Source organism: Pongo pygmaeus, chromosome 9, assembly GCF_028885625.2.
Source record: "Pongo pygmaeus isolate AG05252 chromosome 9, NHGRI_mPonPyg2-v2.0_pri, whole genome shotgun sequence".
Lineage (NCBI taxonomy): Eukaryota > Metazoa > Chordata > Mammalia > Primates > Hominidae > Pongo > Pongo pygmaeus.
Window position 1 is genome coordinate 124,617,048 of NC_072382.2, and position 11,623 is coordinate 124,628,670.

Below are 11,623 nucleotides of genomic sequence, written 5' to 3' on the forward strand. Positions count from 1 at the left end.
AGCTAGGCATTGTACTAAACATGTGTGTAAATGAACTTACTAATTCTCACAAAACACTCGAAGAGGTAAATGCTGTCAGTATCTCCATTTTACAGATAAGAGAAAAAAAGTGTTAGAGAGGTCGGCTATCTTGTCCAACTCATTCAGGAGCAAGTAAGTAGCAGCACTGGAATTCAGCCCAGTCTGAGGCTGATTCCAAAGCCATCTAACAATAGGTAGATAGATAGATGGATGGGTAGATAAACAGACAGAGGGATTGATTGATGGATAGAAGGACACAGATAGAAACAGTGAATACTCTTTGCCTACCACTGCCACCACACAGAGGTCCAGCATGCTGTGCTTTAAGCCAGGCAGGTGAGCAGATGGGCACTCAGTGGGATACAGATTCAAAATCCAGAGCAGGAGCCGCAGAACACACAGTTCTGGGGTTTCTGCACAACCTCTACAAGCAGGTAGCCGCCAAATATATTCTCCAATCTCTTTTACTGAGCACAATGTGGGTAAAACTGCTCTCTATAGTAGCAGAATTTTGTTTTTCCCCTTTCCTAGTTACTGATGAAGAGACAGCTTCAGATGCTCTGGAGAGAAACTCTCTATCCTCTCAAGACCCACAGCAGCCCACCAGTACTGGTAAGTGTCAAAATCATTAAAACTTGTTTTTAAAAAATCATGCTTCCTTGGGAAGGTTATTTTTCTCATTCTAAGTTTTAAGAATATTTTTTGTTTTAATTTTTACTAAGACCGTACAGGCCCCCTCCAACTGGCTCCAGCTTTGTAGCATCCTAGAGTAGAACCACATCAGGCACCCGAATACTTAGTGGGATGGGCTTCAGGCTGACATAAAGCCTTGCAAGTTCAGTTCTAGTTTGCCTGAGATAGAGATGTACACATGTACACACACACATTCACGACTGTGACATTTGAATTTCCTCTGCAGTAAAGGACAAAGTTGAATTCATTTATAGAGAGACTCGTTTCTTTGTTTTCCCATCTAAAGCACACCAAACACAAAACACAGACTTGGTATCAACAAAGAGAAAAGAAGCAGAAGCTGGAGATTTGGTGTTGTCATTGAATAACAAAATCACCTTTGAAGGCATGTCAATTACTTGATTGTCAATAACTCAGGTCATTTTGATGATGGGATTGAACTACAAATGCAGAATAATTTAGAAAGCCTGGATTATAATTCCAGTTTTTTAGACAGTGAACTCACTAGAGGTTAACTCAGAGCAATGATTGTATATCTAATTTAACTTTGTATTTTACCTAGCATAGTATCCAGCAATAGTAGCTTCTCAGAAAATGAGTTACGAAAGAAAGAAAGAAAGAAAGAAAGAAAGAAAGAAAGAAAGAAAGAAAGAAAGAAAGAAAGAAAGAAAAGAAAGAAAGAGAGAAAGAATTGGTTATGGTGCTTTGAGCAAGACTATTAGCCTCATCCAGAAAGGCATGAATTCCTACATATTCTCTTTCCATTTCATGTAGTGTGTCAATAATAATTTCATTTGGTGGAATAAGGGTTTTCAGATCATTATCATGTCCATAGTTCTGAGTATCAGATCACATTTTTAAAAATGTGTATCCTAAATAATATTTAAAAGTAAATGTTTGGGATTTCTAAACACTGATAAATACAACATGTACCATACAGTTTTTTGAAGGACAATGGAAATTGAAAATATTATGAAGTGGAACAGCCACATCACTTGCTTTAATAATCCAATATTTGTAAACGTGTTTAGAATCTAGTAATCTTTAACGGCTTGCTACTGAACAACTCAATTTTCTGCTCTGCTTTTTCATATATAAGACTTTAAAAATATGGTTTCTAAAATTCCTTTCAGCTTTCCATTTCTACGATTTTATTACCGTTAATACCCATTTTCAATAGAATGGGAGGCTTCATTCCTCTCGGGGTCCACATAGTGGCGCTGTGTAATGGACTAAAAAGCAAGAAACTGCAGAGGGAAAAAAGGAAATTGGAAACATAAGCAGTAAAATCTGGAAAAAAAACCACACACGGTTTCTTATTTTTTATAATTTATCTATCTAAAAAAAACATCATAGTACATCCCACTTCTAATGGGGAGGCAAGCAGAGATTTGAATAACTGAAGCTATATTTCAACATAAATTTCAGGCTGTAGGTTTTCTATAATTAAAGCTTGGAATGCCATTCCTCGGTGTTCAGTTGTTATCTTGAAGCATCCTAAAGGCCTTCTCCCTAATAGGCCTGATTCAGGATGGAAGTATGAAATAATGGTTTAAATGCTGGGTTCTGGAGTTAGGTAAAACAAAGTTTATGTATTGGCTTTGCCACTTATTTGCTACAGGACTTTAGGTACTTTACATAACTGCTCTAAACCTCCATTTTCTCAGAGCTGTAGTGAGAAATAATATATACCAAGTGCTCAGTTCAAGGCCAGGCATAGAGTAAGTGCTCAAAACATTTACCTTAAAAAAATAAGGCAAAGTGAGCCTAGCCATTTGCAATTATGTTTGCAAGAAATGTATAGTTCAAAAATGATCTCAGTACTGTTTTTAAATTTGGCTTCCCAAGCTGCTCTGGGAAGACTTACGTAACTACAGTTGTATATAGTCACATGTATATAATGTATGCATAGCTCGTGTTTTATCTTCTTTCACTTTAGTCTCAGTAACAGAAGATTCTAGTACATCGGAGATTGACAAGGAAGAGAAAGAACAAACCACTCAAGATCCTGACTTGACCACTGGTAAGTGTCACCCACTGCATTTAGAATAAACACTCAACATTTTAACCTCTTAATCGATAAATTCAATGGCCTTTGTCAGTCCTCCCTTTTCTTGACCTTTCTGCCCTTTAGGACATGATTGGTTAATCACTCCCTTGTCCCTCCTTGATTTAGTTACCTCTTGGCTTCTTGACATACTTTTCCTGGTTCTGTTATTTGTTGCTCACCACTGCTTCTCTGTATCCATCAATTAACTTATCTTCCTCTTCTGACTTCTTAAATGTGTATATACTTCTGATTTTACTTCTCCATCTTTTGTTCTTCCCCCTTTTTTTTTTTTTTTTTTTGTGAGACAGAGTTTTGCTCTTGTTGCCTAGGCTGGAGTGCAGTGGTGCAATCCCAGCTCACTATAACCTCCACCTCCCAGGTTCAAGTGATTCTCCTGCCTCAGCCTCCCGAATAGCTGGGATTACAGGCACACGCCACCACCCCAGCTAATTTTGTATTTTTAGTAGAGACGGGGTTTCTCCATGTTGGTCAGTCTGGTCTTGAACTCCCGACCTCCGGTGATCTGCCCTCCTCGGCCTCCCAAAGTGCTGGGATTACAGGCGTGAGCCACCGCGCCTGGCTGTTCTTCCCTTATTTTTTAAAGAGTTTACTCATTCCCAAGGTGGTTCCTGTTGCCACTAGGCAAAAGATTTCTCTCTTTTTCTTTTCTGGTTTTGTTTTGTTTTCAGAGACAGGGTCTCTCTCTGTCTCCCAGGCCAGGGTGCAGGGGCACGATCATGTTCACTGCAGCCTTGAACTCCTGGGCTCAAGAGATCTCCTACCTCCACCTCCCAAATAGCTGGGATTACAGGTGTGAGCCACTGTGCCCAGTCAGCAAAAGATTTCTATACCTATATTTCCAGAACATCCTCCTCAGCATTGGTGCCAATTTCTTTCCATTTTCTATATATCTGTAGCTGAATTTTCTGCAATTTCCCCAAACTCAACATTGGTAAATACCAAACAGCACCTTCTCCCACAAAATCAGCTTGTCCAAAGCATCACACAGGCCCCAAAGCATCACACAGGCCCCAAACCTTGGTGTTATCTATCACTCCTGTGTATGTGTACAAATATATCTATGTGTATATGTATATGCATATGTACACACATGTATATAAAATCAGTCAATTTCCAAGAACTTTTGAGTCTTCTCTTTCAGGTATTTTGTCCATTGTCACTGTTAACGTCCCAATCCAGGCTCTCATCATCTCCTGCATGGAGTATTATAGCTTCAGTTTCTCCTCCTCTGGTTCACTTTTAGCACCCTACCAACAAAATGTCTCTTTACACTCTGCAGACCTGTGTTCTAAAACCCCTTACGGCTTCCTGAAGTCTACAACACAGAGCGTGAGTCCCAAACACCTCATTAGGTGCCAATCTATTACCTACTTCTGCAGTCTCATATCTACAAAGTCCTTACGAGATATATATTTTTCTCTGAAAACATCATCCCTTTTCAATCGCCCTGCCCTTGTTTATCCTCACTGCCCCTGGTGGAAGAGGAGACCCCTCCTCTCACCTCTCCTTACTCCACCTTCAAGGCCAATATCTTCACTGAAAACTTTTTTGACCAACTCACCCCTCAGAGACCATTCTTGCCTCTGAACCCCTGAACACACTATGATATAAATACATATGGATCCAGAATTTGACATATCTTACTTTTGTTTGTTTTTATTAATTTGTTTATATATAGAGAGAGCTAATCCCCAAAGCATATGAACTGTGCCTTCTGTAGGTCCAAGCACAATGTTCTACACATAGCTGGCACTCCTTAATTATTCGTTGATTGATATGAGGTGACCAGGACATTTAGCAAAACTACAGCCCATAGAATCAGAATTCCAGGTTTAGAAAGCCTTTTTTTTTTTTTTTTTTTTTTTTTTTTAAAGAGACAGTTCTCACCTGTCTCCCAGGTTGGAGTGCAGTTTCACAATCATAGCTCACTGTAACCTTAAACTCCTGGACTCAAGTGATCCTCCGCCTCAGTCTTCCAAGTAGCTAGGACTACAGGTGTGCACAACTGCTCCTGGCTAATTTTTTTTTTATTATTATTTTTGTAGAGACAAAGTCTCGCTATGTTGCCCAGGCTGGTCTCAAACTCCTGGCCTCAAGCAACCATCCCATCCCAGCCTCCCAAAGTGCTGGGATTACAGGCATGAGCCACTGCACCTGGCTAGAAATATTTTTACAAGCTCATCTGATTTAACCCAAATGCCTTCCTGTAGGGCCACATTTAACCTAACCAAGATAAATAAATTTTCATTTTATTTGGATAGTTTTTTAAACTCCTTAACAATCCTTCTTGCTACTTAACTATATTTTGCTAAAAATCATTCCTAAAGCTAATTTGAATCTTCTGACTATAATTTAAGTCTATTTTCTCATATGCTTTCTCTAGAAATAAAAAATAACTAGCCCAATAGCTATGTAACTTAAAAAATCTTTTCACATCATCACACATAATTGCCTTGTTTGTTGTATGCCTGTTTGCTTGTTCTCAGAGAATGAACAATGTAAGTCTCTTTACCTTCAGGGGTAAGCTCTTTCTCATCTCTTCATCTGAGCTATTAGCTTATATCACTTTGTAGAAGTATTGTTACATATTCTCCAGTGGCAATAAAAACAAAACAAAACAAAAAAAAGTATCTAAACTCCTTTTTCATTTTCCTTATAGAAGCAAATCCTCAGTATTTAGGATTGGCAAGGAAGAAAAGTGGCATCCTGCTGCTCACACTGGTGTCCTTCCTCATTTTCATACTCTTCATCATAGTCCAGCTCTTCATCATGAAGCTGCGGAGAGCACATGTGATATGGAAGAAAGGTCAGTGGGCAGGGAACCTGGCGGAGGCCATAAGACGCCAGAACAAATGGCTAAAAAAAGGGAAATTCTGTCCATTAAAGCTTTCTGTCAGACACTACATAATCTATTTGATAAGTGCTGTCACTCAGATAAGCAATTGTTTGTTTTCTAGTAAACTCGGGTGTGAATCTCCAGGGACTATAGTCTAAAAGTGCATAATCAATAGAAACTAGCATAGCTCCAGAAATTGGCATTAAATTATAGACACTTCTATTCACAGAAGGATAAAAATCCCAGGACTGCCTAGCACAGTGCCTACAGGAATCAAAAAATTATGTGTTGAATTAATGAGGTATGAGTTATGGGAGGGGCATGGTAAGGCTACTATTGCACAGTAACAGAGGTATTATCTTATTCAAATATACATTTCTACATGTCCGTGGCATCAGAAATTAGTCGCTTGATTTTCTTTTTTTGTAGAAAACGAAGTTTCAGACCACACACTAGAAAGTTACAGATCAAGGTCAAATAATGAAGAAACATCATCTCAAGAGAAAAATGGCCAATGTAAGTCAACTGTATGACCTGAGATCTGAACAATGAGTTTCATTAATTTATTAGTCAGAGTTCTCCAGAGAGACACAGACAACAGAATATATATATATATTCTCATATATATATATATGAGGGGGAATTGGCTCAGGAGATTATGGAGGCTGACAAGTCCCTGGACAGGAAGTCTGCAAACTGGAGACCCTGGGATGCTGGTAGCCTGGTTCAGTTCAAGTTCAAAGGCCTGAGAACTCCGGGGACCACTGACGTAAGTCCTGAAAGCCAAAGGCCAAGGAGTCTAGAGTTCTGCTGCCGGGAGAGGAGGGAGTGTATTCCAGCTCCAGCAGACAGATCAACACATTTGCCTTCTTTCTGATTTTGTTCTTTCCGGGCCCCCAACAGATTGGATGGTGCCCACCCACATCAAGGGCAAATCTCGATGCCCACCTACTCCACTCAGACTCACACACTAATCTCCTCTAGAAACAACCTCATAGACAAACCCAAAAATAATGCTTTACCAGATTTGAGGTATTTCTTAATCCACCCAATTTAACACTTAAAATTAACCATCACAATTAAGTAGTCCCCTTTAAAAAGAAGGAGAAGAATCAAAATTTGATTTTTTAGCACTAGAAAGTCTCCTAAATCATCCTGTAGAACTTAAGGAGACTCATCTGCAAAAATAAATAGTAGCAGTTAAGTTCATGTAGCAGAAGGTGACTTCCTTTTGGGAAGCCATCCTTGACTCTTTGACATCACACACAGGGATACCCCAAGACCACCAGAGGATCCTATGACACCTTTGTCATAGAAGCACTTCTTCCTCCATATTGTAATTTTTGGTGTTTTTATATAGCTACTGCAACACTCCTTTAGGTGGTGAGTAATCAGATTTACTCTGTATCCTCAGATTCTAGCACAGGGTAGTTGATAAATTTGTATTAAATGAGTGACTATAGGCTCCATTAATTCAAGAAGGCATGTGTCAGGTCCTTTGGATGACTTCATTGCAATTCCTCAGACAAAATATGTAAAGAAAACGAAGAGAATCGGGATGGGAAGGAGATTGTGTATGGGAAGTGGAGGTTGGGGATTGTATTCTTGATAAAGATCTGGAAGGCAGAAGCCAGGACTATAGAAAAGCAATATTCCACCTTCCAACCATATTATTTCCTCCATACAAACTAACTTATTCTACCCGCCAGGAGCTGCAAGAAATACAGCGAGCTTTGCCACTCTATTCTATTGGTTTTACTGAGGTTTTTGTAGGAGGCTTGTCTTTTATAACACCTCTGCCTATTTAGGTTTTGACCTACTAGAGCGTGAACTGAAAAGAATGAATAGATGTACTAGCTGGGAAAGGAACACAAGAGAATTGACTGTGTGAAAACTGGGGGTGGGAGGGGAAAATGTGTGTAAACAATATCCAAGTCAATTGCGTTGCAACACCTGTTTCTAAATACCGGTCATCACATACTCACCTGGCGGATAGGAAAATGATGTTAATATCATGTGTGAGTTGGGTTGCTCCCTGAGCTGTTTTTCCTAGGCAAGAAGATCCAAAACAGTAGGAGTAGAATTATGTCTGTTAGCTGGAAAAATGGAAGCCCTTCCAGTTCAACTTTTAAAGCAATTTTTTTTCTTTTTTTTTTTTGAGACAGGGTCTCTCACTCTGTTCCCCAGGCTGGAGTGCCATGGTGCCATCATAGGTCACTGCAGCCTTGACCTTTCGAGCTCAATCAGTCCTCCCACCTCAGCCTCCCTAGTAGCTGGGACAACAGGCACGCACCACCACGCCCAGTTAATTTTTGTATTTTTAGTAGAGATGGGGTTTCACCATGTTGCCCAGGCTGGTCTTGAACTCCTGGACTCAAGTGATCCACCCACCTTGGCCTCCCAAAGTGCTGGGATTACAGGCATGAGCCACCACGCCCAGCCAACTTTAAGAAAATTTAAAATGAGTACCTGCACTACTCAGGGGCTTCTTCCCCAGAAAAGTATATCTTCAGGGGTTTGCTGGGGGTTTCACTTTCTCCTGAGCTCAAGCCTTCACTTTCATCCTCCTTGCCTTAGCACCCTCAAATCCAGCATTTTAATTATGTTGTTTTGCACATATTAAAAATATTCTCTGGGGCCATCTCTAGTCGGTTTGTACAGAATTGCATAGGCCTTGAGTGTGATCTGCCCCGACCCTATTTTTGCAGTAAGCCCTGTTATTTTTAGTGTGCAATTTCGCTAAGGCAATATGTTATGTTCAGCAATAGATTATTTTACAGCAGAAATATCTGTATATTTTATTTCAGGTTTACCAGTATATTGTTTATATAGTAAGACTTCTTTAAAAATTATAGTATAGGCCAGTGCAGTGGCTTATGCCTATAATCCCAGGATTTTGGGAGGCTGAGGCGGGTGGATCACTTCAGCCCAGGTGTTTGAGACCAGCCTAGGCAATATAGTGAAACCCCGTCTCTACGAATAATTTAAAAATTAGCTGGGCATGGTAGTGTGTGCCTGTAGTTCCAGGTACTCAAGAGGCTGAGGTTAGAGGATCACTTGAGTCCAGGAGGCTGAGGCTGCAGTGGGCGGTGATCACACCACTGCACTTCAGCCTGGGCGACAGAGTGACAGCCTGTCTCAAAAAAAGACGAAAAACAAAAAATATAATAATGCCTTCAGACCATTTATATGCATCAGTAAGTTTTAGGTTTTTATAAAGCAATACGTGAACCTAAAAATATGATATCCAATCAAAGTGTTTCAAGTAAATGGGTGCAATGTTATTCAAAATAAATATTCATCTTCAACATGTTTTTCTTTCAGCTTCCCGCCCTATGCGTTGCATGAACTACATCACAAAGTTGTACTCAGAAGCAAAAACAAAGAGGAAGGAAAATGTACAACATTCAAAATTAGAAGAAAAGCACATCCAAGTACCAGAGAGTATTGTGTAGTGCTCTCTGCAATAGAACATGTGATTTCAGGGTTGCCACAGTGTCACCTCAGTGGACCAGCCTGGGGGAAGGAGCTTAATTGCTGAGACATTAATAATGACCTCTTAGTGCAATGCAAGAAGGTGTCCTCGGATAATGATCTGCCCCGGAGCTAGGGCAGCAACATGAGGACCAAACCATGCACATAAAGCTTGTAGTTTAAAAAAGAAAAGCAAAAAAAAAATTATGCCTGACACTACTTCAGAACAGGAGGATTCTATGAAGCCTTGGGGATCGGGATCAATGTGACCAGCTAACATCCTACCTCAGATGGAACAGGATTTTTTAGATGCTTTGCTCTAATGGAACTGCTTTAAAAAAATTTTTTTTTCTTTTTCATAATTTCTTCTGGTCACAAAATAAAGAAATTTGGGATGCAAAGTACCTAAAGATCTCTGATCCTAAGAAGTTACTTCTGGCCGGGCGCGGTGGCTCATGCCTGTAATCCTAGCACTTTGGGAGGCTGAGGTAGGTGGATCACTTTAGGTCAGGAGTTCGAGACCAGCCTGGCCAACATGGTGAAACCCCATCTCTACTAAAAATGCAAAAATTAGCCAGGCGTAGTGGTGCTCACCTGTAGTCTCAGATACTGGGAGGCTGAGGGTGGAGAATCGCTTGAACCTGGGAGGCGGAGATTGTAGTGAGTCAAGATCTCACCACTGCACTCCAGCCTGGGCTACAGAGGGAGACTCTGTCTCAAAAAAAAAAAAAGAAGTTACTTCCAAGACAGACTTTTAAGATGTAACCAGCACAAAGCAATGTCAGGGAGGAGTGATACAGGACAATAAATGAGTCAGATGGGCAAGAAGGCCCCAGAACCCATGCCCCAAGGCACAAAGAGGAGCTCAGGGTAGGCCCAAAGATTCGAATTTCTTAGATTACTAAATCACATGAGCGGACCTTGTCTGTCAGACAAGATTTTTACCTGGAAATTCCATGACCAATACACGTGCAAAAGAAAATGATGGGTTTAATTTACTGATTATTGAACTAATGGATGGCTTTTTAAAATGTTTTAATAAAAAGCAGAATATATATTTGTTTTTCTAGTGGTTATACCAAGTTATACTTCCTGTTTTCACAAGTGAAAGTAACATGGGACAAGCCTTTCTTTTTCGATCAGTTTATTTAAGCTATACAGCAAACCTTGGCATTTATGTGGAGCATTTCTCATTGTTGGAATCCGAATAAACCAATTACAAAATAACATACGCGCACATCATAAGTCTGTAATTTGTGATAGGGGCCAGATCCAACCATGCTGATTTTTTGTTCTCTTGACAAAACTGTTTTGGACAATCACAACATTACAGAAAAGTGTAAAGGTAGAACAAAGCACTTTTCCCCCGGAATCATTTGAGAGTAAGTTGACACAATACCCATCACCCCCCAAATCCTTGAGTGTGTGCTTCCTACAAATAAGAACACTCTCCTTTAGAAACACAATGCAACCATCAAAAGTGGGAAATTAGCACTGTTCTGCTTCCACGAACAGTCCTCACACTCCATTCAGGTTTCTCCAATTGTCCCAAAGGATCCAGTTCAGAGTCACACTTCATTTTAGTCTCATTCAATTTGGAACAATTCTTCAGTCTTGGCTTGACTTTCATGACCTGGATATTTCTGAAGATTACAGGCTGGTTATTTTGTAGACCATCTCTCAATTTGGCTTTGTCTGCTTCCTCGTGGTTAGATTCAAGTTATACAACTCTCATAGGACTGTCACAGAAGCGATGTTAAGTTTATTTCTTTGGGCCAGGCACAATGGCTCACGCCTGTAATCCCAGCACTTTAGGAAGCAGAGGCAGGTGGATCACCTGAGGTCTGGAGTTCGAGACCAGCCTGGCCAACATGGTGAAACCCCATTTCTACTAAAAATACGAAAATTAGCTGGATGTAGTGGTGCATGCCTGTAATCCCAGCTACTCAGAAGGCTGAGTCAGGGGAATTGCTTCTACCAAAAAATACAAAAAATACAATCCCAGAGTGCTGGGATTATAGGCATGAGCCACTGTGCCCAGCATATAATGGGATTTTGATCTAGATGAAATGTAGTTCTATTTTTCAATGTTGTACCTTCCAAGAGAGAAGCCCTCTTCCTTCCTATGATTGCTTTGAACAAATTTGTTCAAGAGCAAACTTGTTATAATTGATAATTACTCTAGACCTGTTGAAATACGTTAATTTTTAGGCCAGGTGCAGTGGCTCACACCTGTAATTCGAGCACTTTGGGAGGCTGAGGCGGGTGGATCACGAGGTCAGGAGTTCGAGACCAGCCGGACCAAGACGGTGAAACCCCATCTCTAACAAAAATACAAAAATTAGCCGGGTGTGGTGGCGGGCGCCTGTAATCCCAGCTACTCGGGAGGCTGAGGCAGGAAAATTGCTTGAACCTGGGAGGCGGAGGTGGCAGTAAGCCAAGATCGCACTACTGCACTCCAGTCTGGGAGACAGAGCAAGACTCCGTCTGAAAAAAAATTTTTTTTAAATTTTAATTTTTTCTTACGT

The 11,623-nt window shown here is 40.4% G+C and overlaps 1 protein-coding gene across 1 annotated transcript; it reads left to right on the top strand.

Moving 5' to 3' along the window:
- The first annotated feature begins 439 nt into the window (after positions 1-439).
- On the top strand, positions 440-10,303 carry CRTAM (cytotoxic and regulatory T cell molecule). The gene is made up of 5 exons (XM_054439124.2): positions 440-633; positions 2,654-2,737; positions 5,445-5,591; positions 6,051-6,137; positions 8,946-10,303. The coding sequence occupies exons 1-5, from the start codon at positions 498-500 to the stop codon at positions 9,074-9,076; spliced, it is 585 nt and encodes a 194-aa protein (XP_054295099.1). The 5' UTR covers positions 440-497; the 3' UTR covers positions 9,077-10,303.
- Positions 10,304-11,623: the final 1,320 nt, after the last annotated feature.